The sequence below is a fragment of the Ammospiza caudacuta genome, chromosome 7 (assembly GCF_027887145.1).
Source record: "Ammospiza caudacuta isolate bAmmCau1 chromosome 7, bAmmCau1.pri, whole genome shotgun sequence".
Lineage (NCBI taxonomy): Eukaryota > Metazoa > Chordata > Aves > Passeriformes > Passerellidae > Ammospiza > Ammospiza caudacuta.
Genome location: NC_080599.1, coordinates 18,472,363 through 18,487,206, shown reverse-complemented (window position 1 = coordinate 18,487,206; position 14,844 = coordinate 18,472,363). Strand labels below are relative to the sequence as shown.

The 14,844-nt window shown below is 44.6% G+C and overlaps 1 protein-coding gene across 1 annotated transcript in view; it reads left to right on the top strand.

Moving 5' to 3' along the window:
* MTA1 (metastasis associated 1) overlaps window positions 1-14,616 on the top strand; it is a 74,050-nt gene extending 59,434 nt beyond the window's left edge. The window contains exons 18-21 of the mRNA XM_058809063.1: window positions 1,218-1,229; window positions 6,009-6,040; window positions 8,868-9,019; window positions 12,990-14,616. Coding sequence (XP_058665046.1) covers window positions 1,218-1,229; window positions 6,009-6,040; window positions 8,868-9,019; window positions 12,990-13,128 — 335 coding nt within the window. The 3' untranslated portion in view covers window positions 13,129-14,616. The remainder of the gene's footprint in view (window positions 1-1,217; window positions 1,230-6,008; window positions 6,041-8,867; window positions 9,020-12,989) is intronic.
* Window positions 14,617-14,844: the final 228 nt, after the last annotated feature.

The window sequence follows — 14,844 nt, the reverse complement described above, 5'->3', positions numbered from 1 at the left end:
TGCCTGTGCAACCTCCTCCCTTTAAGATTTGCCTAAAGTAATGATTATTTTTGAGGATTTCATATGGGATTTTTTATTCAGATGCTAAGTGAAACAATTTTCACTTGCCTTCAGTTTAGCCTTGATATTCTGATTAGGTTCTTTTGGTGTTGTGAAGAAAGATCTGAAAATAAAATCAGCAGATGGGCATCATGCTCTGTGGATCAGCTAGTGAAAACTATTTTGTTTGGTAGTGATGGCATGGAGTAAGATGCAAATGTTGATTGAGAGGAGAGTGCATATCCCCAGGCAGTGGTAGAGAGCAGGTGTAATTAATGTGAGAGGAAATTAATTTATAACAGAGCAAGGGCAGATTTGCAAGTGCCCTGGATAGTACAAAGCCTGAATTTTTGAGTGGAATGTGTGACACATATAATTTATATGTATATATATATATATATATATATATATCTAATACATGCACACACACATGTATGTATATTGTATATGATGCAAAATACTCCTAATGCTAAGAACAGTGAATAATTCAGTGCTTTCTAGTTTAGATAGCTTGGATCAGCAAATCCTAAAGCAGAGGGGTGCATAGTTTTGTCTCCTCTTTTTTTAACCACTTGGTGTCTGCCTTAGGCAGGCAGAATCCACCACGATGCTGTTTTTGGGATGTGAGTGGACAGTATTGATTGAGTCAAGCCTGAGACAGAGAGCAGCTCTCCCTTCTCAGTATGCTTATCCAAGGAGAGCTGCTGGCTCTCTGCAGTTGGATGCCACTGTTCAGAAAGTGTTAGACGGTTCTTGAGGTGCTTGTAGCAGGAGGTGCAGCCTTGCATGAGCAGACACATCATCTGGGAGGGGCTGTGGTTGCAGCAAGTGACTGTGACCTGCTGGACCAAGCATTTTAGGAAGCGCTGTCAGAATCCAGGGATGTTGATGTGCAGGGCTCAATGGAAGGAGCTGGGTACAGACCAGTACTTACCCATCCAAAATTAAAGCTGCTCTTTGCAAAATCTCTCATTTGGAGTTGCTGTGTGTTTGATGTTGTCTTGGTTTTATCTGTCCAACAGAGAACTGTGATCACTTCTGTGTTTCATTACAGCCAAACCAGTCTGTGTATCTCTATTGGTTGCATGGGGCTGAGCTACTGTATTCTGAGCTACTTGAATCTTTCCCTTTTTTAACCTTAAATCTTTTCTTTCCTTTTCCTTTGCCAATCTTGGTAGGAACTTACTTAGGTAAGTAAATTGCAATTTTAACATTGTTTTCATGTACAATAGAATTTAAAGAAAATGTTAAGTCTAGGTGGTGTTTGGCACAATTTATGCTCTGTTCTGCTTGTGGCACTTACATTTCTGAAAGTTTGTAGCCTCTGGTTGTTGGTGGACACTCACAGTGGTAAAATACTCCTGGTAGTTATAAGAGAGGCAGGGGTGCTGAAGTGTTCTTGCAAGCTGGCAAAAATGTGTGTGTGTGTATGTCAACACACTGAAACTGCCTTGAGTGAACCAGTAACTTGGAATTGAAATCCTTGTTCATCAAGCCTTATTCATGCATGAATTTTTATATTTTTCTCTAGCTTACTCACAAATGTGGTACTGTTGATGTTTTTGTTAGTGCTGGGAATGATGGAGTCCCAGGAGGAGGATTACTTTGGAAAAGGAAAATGCACATGAAGAGTTATATGAATTTTAGAAAGCAATAGTGAAGTCACTGGTTGTGAAATTCTCTGCATTTGTTGTGATTGAAGATGTGCTTCTGAGTCTTAGTGCATATTACATGTTCTGCATGATACTTCTTGTGGGTAAACAAAGTAGAAACCAGATGCCATCTGTGACTAATTGCTTGATGAAACAATTTTTGTGTGTGGTGGATGTGCAGAAGATTGGAGTCAGTAACTGAGTGAACACAAGTTTGTAACTCTGCCCTGTGTCCAGGCTGGAAGCTGGGCTGTCTTCCTCCTTGGTACAAGGTCAGTTGTGTGCAGACTTGTGTCAGACTGAAATGGGCTGTGAATCCCCAGCAGCAGGTGTATGTTCAGGTGTGGAAAAGCACTGGCTGGTTTCTGACCAAGCAGAAAGTTCTCCACGCTTTAGCAGCTTCTTGAAGCTTGCTGTGGTAACTTCATGGGAATCTCCCTGTGCTCCAGCCTGCACTGGCTCACTGCTGAGGGTTTTGGCTCTCCTGCTTCTCCACATGGCAGCTGTGTGTTGTGTGGTGCTGGCACAACAGGCAGAATGTGAGCAGTGGGGGTAACTTTGGGATTGTGCCATCGAGGTGCTGAGTCTCAGAGGATGGGACTGGAGCAGCAAAGAACATGTCTAGAGTCAGGCATCCAGTGGGACCAGATGTGCTGGTTTGCTTTCCATTGGGAAATGAGATTCTCCTTTGCTCTCTTGTGGTTTTGAGTGCCAGCTGTCCCCTACTCCCACAGCGTGCTCTTGGGGCAGTGCTGTAGTTGCTGCTGGAGGTTTAGGCATTCTCTCGTTCAAATTATTTTTTTAACAAATCCTAAACCATGAGATGCAAATGACATGAGATTGTTGGAACAGGTTGTTTGACTGAGAGGTGGTTTCCCTGTCCTCAAAAGACAGCACAGAGCTGCCAAGGAGCAGCAGTAACAGACTTGTGTTGCTGTTTGACTGCAGTCCTTCCCCACCTGTATTTCTTTGGGACAAAGTCTGTTCACCTGCAGCTTTGGTACTTCAGGAATGAAGGGATCATTGGGGCATAGTAATCTGCTGGACTGCTTTTCATCCCAAATCTCTGACTGTGCTTAGCTTGAGGAGCAGTTCTGAGGTCCTTGGCACTGAGCTGTGGGGAGCAGCCCTGCCCTGAGGGTGCCAGTTAATCTCTGCAGTGATCAGTTGTTTCATTGCCATGTCAGTGAGGTGTACAATTGGCTGTGGCAAAGGACATTTATGATTCTCTGCAGCTATAGCTTCAATTGACTTTGTTATTTCAGTGTATAGAGGAGACTGGCAGGAAGAATTGGATGGCAAGAGATTTTCTACAGCTTCGGGTTCTTTTCAATGCTACCCCTAACATTTAGTTTGGAGTTCTGAGAGTATATTTCAATTTCTTTGGCTGCAAAAGAGTGGAAGACCTGCTTAGATTTGTCACTGTATACCTTTACACTTTGTGGTTTTAGAAGTATGGTGAATCCTGAAAACACTTCCTTTTGTTGTTTGTGTGTTTTTCTGACATTTGGAGGAGGTCAGTGTTGATGCTGATGTGGAGCTGTGCAAATTCAAGCAGTTGGACCTTAGATCTCATCAGAAGGAATAATCACATTTTCTACCCTGTGTCTTCTCTAGACCTTCCTCCATAAAGTATACTCAGATTATTTTTTTTTCCTGGAGAGGAGCTGCCAGAACTGTTATATTTTGCTCCTGATTTAAATTCTTATGCTATCTTATTTTTAACCTGCTTGTGGATGCATGGAGAGACATCTCTCAAATCTTCCTCTGTGAAAGTGGAGCAGGCACGTGCGGCAGGTGTGGGTCTGGCATGGTGAGTTCTCTGCCTGTGCCACCACTCACCCACAGACACAGGTTTGGTTTCGTTTTTAGAAGTGCCTGTCTCCCAGGCTTCCTCTCTCACACAGAAGCCACCAAAAGCTTTTGGGTGAAAATCCATTGTTTCCAGAGCAGATGCATCCTGTTGAATTGCCAGCAGTTCCACAATGGGTTACAGATGTGCTGTCTCTGTGCCTCTCTTTGGTGGTGATTGTGCATGGAGGTTGCTCATTAATAGCAGTGCCTTGGCTGCATATGCTCTTACTGTGATATTATTTTTAATTGCAAACTGAATAAGGTCATTTTAGTGCCTGTTTTCATTCTTTCAGACTCCAGTTGTTGAAGTGTGACTAAAGTGAAAATTCATGCATTAATTCACCAATATTAATATGCTAATTGATACCTTATTGCTGTGAAAGCAAGGGTATAAATTGCATTGAAGCTGTAGCTTTGTTTTGTGTCCTATTTTATTGCAGCAAAAAGTTGTCATGGGCAGCTTTATCCCAGAAATGGCAGTTTGGGAAGGAGCTGTGTTCCTGCTGTTAGCACTGCTTCTGTGCTGCTTGAGGGCTCTGGGGCTCAGAGCAAGCAGCAGCTCAGCCTTTGTTCAGTTTGCATCCCTCAGCTTCTCACCATGGAATATTCTGGTTTAATTCTGGTGCTTGGAAGTAGCACTGTTTACTGTCTGTTGTACACCCAGCAATAGTCAGTGCAGCAGCAGCCACATATGAGGACAGTCTTTTCTGGCATCAGGGGTGTTCTTACTACAAGAAAAGAACTGATCTGGAGTGTGGTTGAAAGAAAATATGTGGCTTCAAGCCAAGGACTAGCATCAGTTGATTTACATCTCAGGGTTTCTGTGAATGGAGAAAACATAATCTCTCAGTTATGGAAGGGGGAGGAAAGTAACAAGTGCTGGAGCTTAGCTCTGAGGCTGACAGATTCTGGCTGCATCCTGCTGGCTGTGCTGTTTCCCAGCATCCATGGAGCCCTTTGTCCATCCATCCATCCATCCCAAACAGCTGCTCACAGCTGTGTTTTGGATGCTGTGCTTGCTCCCATGTAAAAACAAATGATTATCTGGCGCCTACACTGCCTTTGTCAACACCCAAAGGTTGTTACTGGCCTTCTTACTGGTGCCTGGTACATCTGTCCTGCAGGCTTGCTGGAGATATTTTTGGCAGCTATTTCTCCATCTCTGTGGACAAAAATGCAGCAAGAGCTGAAACCATGTGTCTTCCCATTTGAAGCAGCCAACAGTTTAACATCTACACAGGATGGAAAATACACTTGATATAAACTGATGATTCTAGTGTGGTATATTGTGATGTACTCAATGCTCAGGAAATGTCCCCTGCTTCACCCTCTTTGCTCCTGACACTACTGTGCCCTGTGTTTTCTGTCACACTTGATGCAAGAACAGTTTTACCAATGAGAACTTCCAGGAACCTGTTGGAATACAGACCATGAGCTGTGAAAGTTCATTCTTGCTGGTTTCTTTAAAAAGTTTTTAATCCCAGCTAACTCTCTATCAATGGGAAGATTCAAAGATCATCTGAATGTGAAAGGAGGATTCATACTGAGACCTTTTGCAGACAGCAATAGCATTTGCTGATGCCTGTCCTGTAGGACCTGTTGGATTTGCTGCACCGACATTTTGGTTCTCAGCCAGAAGGGGCTGAGGAAGGTGGTTTGGTGCACAGATGGTAATGAAGTGGTGTTTTCTGGGAATGTGCATCTTGTAAAACCAAACAGTGCTAGCAAACAGCTTTACTGGGTCTCCCAGTCCATTGTGTGCCGGCTGTGCTGCCTGACAGCAGCAGGCCTTTCCCTGAGATCCCTGCAGGCTCCTGTGTGCGCTCAGTGCAGCTGGGGGCAGTGTGAGGGGTGCCTGAGAGCACAGCAAAGGCCCTGGTGCTGTGTGTGCCTGGGAGAGGGCTCTGGGAGAGCTCAGTGGCTGTGCTCTGTGCCTCAGGAGGTGTTTGCTCGTAGCAGGTTCAGCAGATCCACTCTGTTTGCTACCAGCCTGTAGCTGACGTCAGAGCTGAGCAGTTCCCAGGGGACCCAAGGAGGATAAGGAAGATTCTGCTTGTTGCTGCCTTGACAGTGAATAATGCCTTCCACTTTCTCCTCCTTGACGTCAATGAATTGCTCAGAGCGAAGGAGAATGTCAGATTTTTCCCCAGATGCACAGCAAGGCTGGGGTCTGAAAGGGAGGTGTGCTTCTAGTGCTAGTGGGAAGCAGGGTTTGAGTACATGGAGAAGGGACTGGGTGAGTGGAACGTGTTTGTGACTTGGGGCCTCTGCTCTTCAAACCACGTTGCCAAGGGAGCTTTTCTCAGTCACCTTCCTAGGAGGGCAGAGTCAGTTCAGTAGGCAGCTCTAGCTGAGCAAAACAACACAGTTGTAATCATAGCTGCGTGTGTTTTGATTTTGTACTTTTTTCTGTCTTGGAAAAGCAATGGTCTTACCAGCTCTATTCTCTTTCCTGTTTGTTAGGTCTGCCTAACCACGGACAAACCAGACAAATGGTAAGAGAATGTTCATTTAACCAAAACAGGGAAAAGAAGAATTATTAACCCACAGTACATAGAACACCCCATTAAACCGTAGTGCTTCACTTCCACCTTTGCTGTTTGCAGCTGGTCATAATTCCCAATTCACTGAAAAAGGAAAAAATACTGTTTTGGGGCATCTAAATCATCTTAGTTGTTAAATACAATTTAAAACTCAAATCTATCTACCTTTATATCTATAAATGAGATCCTGTTTTGAACAGAGCATTTTGTTTCTGCTCATGCAGAAACTGAGTGGCTGCTTCCAGCAAAGTTCTGGGATGTGTTTCTAGGTGGAATGTGTTTCCCTGAAGGAGAAAAGTTTAAATGATGGAAGGGTTTGTTTGGAAAACAGTTTCTTTTTACATTTTTTTAGCAAGTTGGTGTGCAAGTTACCTGCTGAGAATGCTTGTATTTTACATTCTTTTTTTTTTTTTTTTTGAGTAAAAAATATTTGTAGCCTTTCATCTGTTGTGCTGAGTTTAATCAAAGGACAGAAGCAAATAGCCAGTCTGATTGATGTGTCTCTGGCAGAATGCTTTCTCACTAAATTGTGAAGGGGCCAGTGCAAAGGCTGTGCGTCCCTTCCCACCTTGCACGTGGCTTATGGGAAACAACTTCAAGCATACGTTTTTCCCCCCCAAAATGATCTCCTCATGTTGATCAAGTGGAGCTTGCCTCGTTAGCTGCAGTGCCACAAGGCATCAGTGTCAGCAGGGTCCCTGTGACACAGGTCAGCAGCAGCAGGTGTGGCTGATGGTCACTGCACAGTGATCACAGGCTTTATTCAACCTGACAGCGTTTGGGGAAGTGAGCACTGGCCTGAGGGGAGGCCAGAACGTGGGTGTGCCAGGCTGCTTGGGGTGACAGAGCATTCCTTTGGTTTGTTCCTCCATCTGAAGTGGTAAATTGTACTCCTCCATCAATTCAGCTTCATTCCGTGTCACTGAGAAGACTGGCTACTTGTTTGTGTCTGCTGAATAAACCAACTCAGAGCAGAGGGAGAAATCTCTGATGACTTCATACTTTTTAGGTGTTTTAGTGTGAAACTCCCAGCACTGCCTCGATTCCATGTTGCCCAGTCAAGTGTGAATGAAAAATTAAAGGTCCTCATTTAGGATGTATCATTCAAAATAGATTTCACCGTGTAGGCAGAGAAAGGGCAGCCTGGAAGCACAGGAGTGCCCTTTCTAGGTATTTCCAGTAACTTTTTCTGGAGTTGTTCTCCTGTGTTTCTTGCATATGTGGAGAAAATATGCTTTGCAACCTTAATGAATGGATTTTCTTGGAGAAACCTGGAGGGGCTAAAAATAAAGCCATCAGAAAAGCTTTTATTTGAAACCTTTTGCTTATTAACAAATGTCAAATCTAAAAGCAATTGTTGAAGTGTTTCAGTGGTCTGCAGTGGTGCTGAAGCTGTCTTGTATAATATGGAGCTGGGCAACTAAGAAATTAAATTCTTACTGCACTTGTGTGCAACAGTTTTTAAAGAGCTTAGGGTTTTAAAAGGTGGGGGGGTTGTTTGTTTACCTCTAAAGCCCTGATGCTCTACAGGAAGCAGATCTTGCTGTAGAGCAGTTGATTAAGGCTGGTCAAAAAATAACTTATTATCATTTTCTGTTTTCTGCTCAGATAAAAAATGGGATATACTCAGGGATTTGTTGAGTTTCCCCCCTTGGTTTTTAGACTGAATTCCTCCCTTTCTAAGTCAGGATGTTAAAATTCAGTTCGTTATTGCAATGACCTGATTTGAAGTCCCCATATCCACACCATTCCTTTTGAGCTGGGTCTCCCAGGGCAGACATCCCTCACACACACACTCAGTTTCCCACTCCATGGGCAGAAGGGGAAGCCTTGGTGCATCTGGGGAGATGGCCTGTGAAATACCACAGTTGAGTTTATGCCAGGGTGTTTTCTGACCAGCTTTAATTCATGCATATCAAATATTCTGGGCCTTCATTTTGCATCTTTCCCAGCTGCTCAGTGTTACTGATTTCAGTGGGATTTCTCAATGTGCTGATCAGCAGGAAGAGGGGCAGCAGCACTGGACTTCAGTGATCAAGGACAGCTGCATTTGAGAAGCTTAACACTTTGCTCCCTTTCATCTGCACCTCTCTTAATAACAGCTCATGTTTTTCCAGCTGAGTGTAAGGGGCTTACTGTGAGTCTGGAAAATGATGCCTGTGTTGATTTGCAAAGCAAATGTGTTGTTATGGGAAGTCTGTGGTGTTCAATACTAACAGGGTTTTATCATGAAAGCTGCTAAGCTTTGTGGTACTACATTTGTTTTCAACAAGGTATTTAATTCTATACTATCCTCATTAAATATTGACCTCCCTAGAACAAAAAGGACGTGGGTAAGTTTGGTACTCCAGAATAACTGTAAATTCTGATTCTTGTATTTGATTTGCCCTGTAGCTAATTTCCTTCCATGAAATCAATAGAGTTGCTCTAGATTTATGGTAGTAGCTGAAATCTGAGTCTGATGCTCAATCTTTTGAACTTGATGTCATCTTTCAGACACAAGGCACAAATTATTGGTAATGCCTCCCATTTATTATTTGTCCTGTCGCTGAAGTATTGCTGTCCTATTGCATATCGAAGGCGCCTGACTTGTTCTGCTTGTGAACAATTGCTTATGTGTGAATTCTGTGTTCAGTCCTGGGCCAGAGGGGGAGGTATTTACCTTAAACTCTCAGCAAGCCATACAAAAATTTGAATTCTCTTTTCCTTTGTGTGCTTAGCACCTGTTGCTGCAGGTTTGTTGCAGGCCCTAACTGTGCTATTTTATGTATCACGTTAGGGACCAAGCCGAAACTTGCTGCTCAATGGGAAATCATACCCAACAAAAGTCCGATTAATTCGTGGTGGATCCATGCCTCCGGTGAAAAGGAGGAGGATGAACTGGATTGATGCACCAGATGATGTTTTTTACATGGCCACTGAAGAAACCAGGTAGGAAATGTGGTGTTTCAGAGGATTTAAGGGGATGTCTGTTGTTTTGTGGGTGCTGCAGCTGGTGTTGTGGTTAGAGGGAGGGAAATGATCATGCACTTACGTTCCAGAGAAAGCAGATTCTTGTTCTTCTTGCAGAGCAGTTGCTGTAGAGATGGATGCCAAGGGGAGGAAGGCTGAGGTGGGAATTCACCTGGTTCAGACCCATCAGTGCCCTCACAGGTCCCGTCTCAGTGGGACAGGATAGGGCTCTCCTGGCTCATGGGTGACAGTGAGCAGCAGAGCCTCCTACACACATGTCCTCTTGCATGCTGAACTCTGGCATTACCCCTCAAGACATCTCCACGTGTGTGGGGGTCCTGGAACCTGCCAGTGACAGAGGGTTTCTACAGGCTGAGCTGACTCATTTGTCAGTGATTTGCATTTGCCACCAGTAGCAGTGAGATTTAGTCCCACAGTGTCAATCTTCCTCCTTTGGTGGTACTGCTTCTGCTAGTCCTAATTCTTCTTGTTGGTCTGCCCACAGGATAAAAATAGTAGAAGAAACTTTCCTTGTGTGAGTTTCACTTCAAACTGTTTACAAACTGCTGACAGAGTGGTAGAAGCTGTGTGACCCAATCCCTCAGGCAAAGTTCCCAGTACTGGTATTCCTAGGATGGGAGTGTTGCTCCTGAGTGTGATGAGAAGTTAGAGAAAAATTGGCTTGTGTGGTTTCCTCCCAAGAACTTGATGCCTCCCTTCTGGGTAACCTTGAGGAAGGTCAGAGCAAAGCTGCAGCCCTGCTTTCCAGCCCTCCCTGGCAGCAGACGTGGTGTCTGGCTTCTGTCTTGGTCCGAAGCCTGGAGTTATCAACACTTGCACTATCAGTGAGTGCCCCAGGAGCAGAGCAGCACTTACCTTCCCCTCCACTTGCAGAGATGGACCTGGCAATTACTGGATGTCTGAGCCCTTCAAGTGACCAAGGAGGTTGGGAGTTTTAGTGCTTTGTCTCTTCTGGTACTACTAAATTTGGCACTGCTCTTGAGTCTTCATTTGTTCAGCACAAAGGTCACAGTTGAGAGTCCTGGTATCTCCAAACTTCTCCTTAACCTACAAAGCATTTCAAGAGTCACGGAACTATTCTGTGGGCCTAGTATCAAAGATGGGCTTTGTAGAATAGGTAGTACCAGTAACATTCAAGTTACTAACCACTGATCTATTGGATGATCAGTTTTCAGTCCAGGAAACACCTTGTTGGAACTCAGAAGACACGTGAAATTAATTTCCTGGTCAGACTTGTTCCTATGGACACCTTTAATGCAACTGTGCATTTCACACCAGCTTATATCTTTGCCATGTCTTTCCCTTTTCCTTTCTGTGCCTGCAAGATGCTGTGAAAGAAAGAAGTTATATATGGAATTCCATGTAGAATTGAAAATAAAGTGAGAGAAGGATTTCATTTTCAGGGGAAGCAGTTTTCTGATTACTGCTGTTGCTCTGATAGGGAGGTACTGGGATCCTGTTGCAGCTGTCAGATTCATGTGCCATTGGGGACACAAGGTGTGCACTCCTTAGATGCTCAAGGCTTGTTTCATAATCCTGCATCTAGGGAGCTCTTTTTGACATCTGCACCATCCAAGGCACATTAAATACTCCAGGTACATGGTGGCAGTCTGTCAGTACAAGGTCCTGCCCTTTGACCTGGACAGAACTGTGACAATATTCACCCAGTCTGGTGTTGGTTGTGACAATAATTTACTGTAGACACAGAATCCTCTGCTCAAACAGAACCACTGACAGAGGCAGGAAGGATCAGTCCCACAGCAACCAGCACAACTCTAATGAAAATCGTGGTGATAGACATCAGCTCAGTAAGATCTTATCACTTCCATTTAAAAATAGAGAGAGAGAGAGAAAAGGAAAAAAAAAAAACCACCCAGGCTTCTTTGTCTGACAGCCATGCTGCTTAGCTGAGTGATGAGTGGTGAAAGGAGATTTTTGGCAGGCTGTGAAGAGCAGGGAAGCCTGAGCGATGGAGCATTGTCAGTGGCACGGGTTTTCTGTCGGGCATTTCACCTCTAACTTTTCCCTGAACCATCTGCTGCATTCCAGTGTCAGGAATGTAAGACTTGTTTGTGAGCTCTGAAACAATTTGAGCTTTGTGTTGGCTCCCTAGCAATCAATCTAGCTGCAATATCTGCATCTCGTCCTCCAGCTGAGGGTCAGGCTGTGTTTTCAGTCACAGCAAGTAGGTTTCCCTGAAGTTTTACACGCTCCCCCTCTCCCCTTTCTGTGTAGCTCTGTTGAGAACGCAACAGAGGTGCTGGAAAACTCTGTGGCTCTGAAGGAGCAGTTTGAAAAGTTGGTCGAATGAAAGGAGTAAGTTTTGAATTGAAGGCTCCCAGTGAGGAGCTGGCATTTCTAACTCAGGCAAGCGGAGGCAGCGGTGACCTGATCAGAATCCAGAGTGCTGCAGGACGTGTTTCTGATGGCAGCCTGGCTGATGGAGCACACATGGATGCTGCAAGGAGCTCTGCTGGCTTAAAGGGGATCAACTGCAGTCAAACATCTTGGAAAAGTCATTAAATCAAGATTTTATTTTCTCTCTCCCCCACCACCACTTTGCCAGCTTGTTTTCACCTCTCCTCACCCTTTTAGTTTGAGAGGGTGCTGGAGAAATGAGGACACTGGGCAAACAAAAAATGTGTCTAAGTGCAGCAGCTTGTCCTGCTCAGTGGGCAAAAAAACCAAGTGAAGAGATGACCAAATCTGATAAGTGATTCAAAATCTTCAGCTGCAGTTGATGGTTTGTCAGTTCTGGTGGTGCTAAGGGTAAGTTTTTGAGGATAAGGGAGGTATTTTGACCACTTTCTTCAGCAGCCATCACATCTTAAAGGCAGAAATCATAGCACAGTGATAGGCATCAGCTCAGTGAGAAGCTCTCTCTTCCACTGACAAATAAACCAAACCAACCAGCCAAAACCACAACCAACAAAAGGGGGTTTTGGCCTCAGTAGTGTTCCCTAAATGAAGTTGGGGGATAGGTGGCCTAAATGTGGTCTGCAGAGCCCTTCCTCTCTTGTCTCTCGTGGTCAGGCAAAACCTTGTTCTGTCAGGAGCCTGTGAGGGAAGGCAGTGCTGCCTTATCAGACCCTTCTTGTTGCCCCAGTTCCTGAGCTGAAGACTCATAGTGGGTACTGGTGGGTATACATAGTATGTACATAGTGGGTACTCTTGTGACTATTTATTATTTTCCTTTCTAATCTCTGTGTGCCTTTGACCACCACAACATCCTCTGTATAGAAGAATGCCTCATTTTAATGACACAGTACATTTTTCATTGTTGCTGCATTTTGGGGTTTGGATGGGGTTTTTTAATGATACCAGGCTCAGAGAAAAAGGAAGTATTAAGAAAAACAAGCAATCATTCAGTATTTGTCTCTGTCTAATTTACTTTGGTAATTTTAAAGCTTCGGTGTGTCTTTCTGTCCAAAACAGCTTCCTGCATCTGACAGGATTTGTTGCCAGTGTTGTACATATAGGGAAATCCTTAACCAAATACAAGGTGTGAATATTGCCCATCTCTGGGCTGGGCACATGCAGTGTGGGAGAAGGGGAAACAAAACACCCTGTTGGTGTTCCTTTGGCTTTGTAAACTTCCCCAGAGCTACCTGCAGCACATCAAAATAAATTCAGAATAAATCAATGGTGTGGAAAGTGGCTGTCCTGACTATTTCAGTGCTTTGTTCCCAGCAAGGCACCCTGGTCCTACCAGGCTGGACCAGAATGCCTTCCCTAGGGGAGGGATTCTGGAGCAGAGGCTGCAGTTTCCTGTTCACTGGGGGGTTTATAAATCAGAGAATGTGAGTTTCCCAGGGCAGCCATTGCAGCAGGAGCCACTGTCAGCCAGCCCAGCAGGCGTGTGCGGGCCCCGTCTGCCCTGGAGGAGCGGAGCCTGTGTAATCCGTGCCTTTCTCCCTCCTGTCTGCAGGAAAATCCGCAAGCTGCTCTCCTCCTCGGAAGCCAAGCGAGCTGCCAGACGCCCCTACAAGCCGATTATCCTGCGGCCCGTGCAGGCGGTGCAGCTCCGCCAGCCCATGAACGATGAGCCCATCATCATTGAGGATTAACGCCGGCAATCTCCTGCAGTACCTACTCGAGTTTCCATGGCTACAGCATTGAGCTAACTGTTGAAGAGAGGGAACTTTTGAGGAACTGTTTTGCATCTTTTAAACCCTTAAAAGGAACTCAGCCCTGCTCTGAGCCTCTGACCACAGACTGCTCTCTCTCTCTGTCTCTCTCTCTCTTGCACTCTCTCCTATCTTTTTTTCTTATCTTTTCCTTTTTTTTCTTTTTTTTTTTTTAATTTTTAGTAGCCTCCTTTCCCTTTTGCTTCTACCCCTTTTGTAGAAGGGGGAGGGAAAGTAAGTTTAACTTATTAAGAGAATGTGGACTAGTACTTTTTAGCTTTATTTCCTCTTCTGATGTACGAAGAGCTAGAACCCTTCATTTTGTGACTGAGCTATCGTTGCAAAGCCATTTTATGAGGCTGTGTTGTAAGATTTCTCTTTTCTTTTCTCTTTTTTTTTTATTTTGTGGACGGTGCCATTTTTTTAATTTCATTTATATTATTTCTTTTGTAGATAAATTTCCAATCTTTGACTGATATTTGAAAATAGGAGCTGAAAGCCAGCCCCAGGTTCAGCCAGTTTTCTTTGGTCCTGTCCCTTCTGTTTTTTGGATCTTTTTGTACAGCCAGTTGTGCTCATGCACAAGACAGACCAACTCAGGCTGAGAAAGGAGTGAGCTAAGAACTGAAGAACCTTGCAGAACATTACACTAACGCTGTGTGCAGTGGAGCCAGGCTGCCAGAATTAGGTGTCCTTACTCTAGTTGCTCTCTGGGGAATGTGGCCCGTGGCGTTTCTCCCAGGAACCAGCATTTGCGTGCTGCCTTCTCTGTGACATCTGGGATCCTACGTGCTGCTAGCAGTAGGCCCAGCAAGTGTAATGAATTGCTTTGCTCTGGCTCCAAGAGTCAAGTACACCAATGCCCAGGGACATTTTGCTTAGAACTCTGAACCTGTTTGTGCATCAGTGCTTTTGGACACGTTTCCCAGGATGAGACCTGGTTTCTCTTTAATTGCGTTACTGTATTTTTCCCATTTTGAAGGGACTTTAAATTGCAGCTGGGTTTTCATTTGAACATATTGTGTCTGAATTTAAGTGGTTTTTTCCCCCCTTGACATTTCTTGTGTTTGAGGTTTCTTGCATCTCTTCAACTTCTTATGTATTTGCAAGTCTGTATCATTTCTTTTTCATATGTCTTGTCACGGCAGTGCATTTGCTGGATGCCCTGCTCGGTTTTGAAAGGATGTAAACTATCATTTGCAACTTGTGCTGATCTGTACATGTACCTGCCTCAAGCAGACACAGCATGTAATAACCCCAAGTCATTCCATATGTGTCAGCGGTGAGATGAGCCAAAGTTGTATTTGGGTTATCACAGTCCAACCGTGATTCTGTGCAACTCTGTTAACCCGCCGGGTTAGACGGAAAGGAATCCCCACAAAATGAAAACAATTCAGTTAACTTTACTTAATAAACCTGGAAAGTGAGCTTTTGTGAAACATCTGCTTTTTGTCTCTTCTGAAAAGCCGCCCTTGTTCAGGTTCCACATGCCTGGGGCTCACAGCCCTGCACCTTCCATCCCATCCCTGGGCTGTGTCCTGCTCTCCAGGGTCCCTGGGCCAGCACTACAGGGCAAGAGTCCGAGTCACTCATAGTTTGATTCCTCCCCTGTGCAGTTCAAACATTTCCTTGCGCTTCAGAGGCATCTCCCTCCTC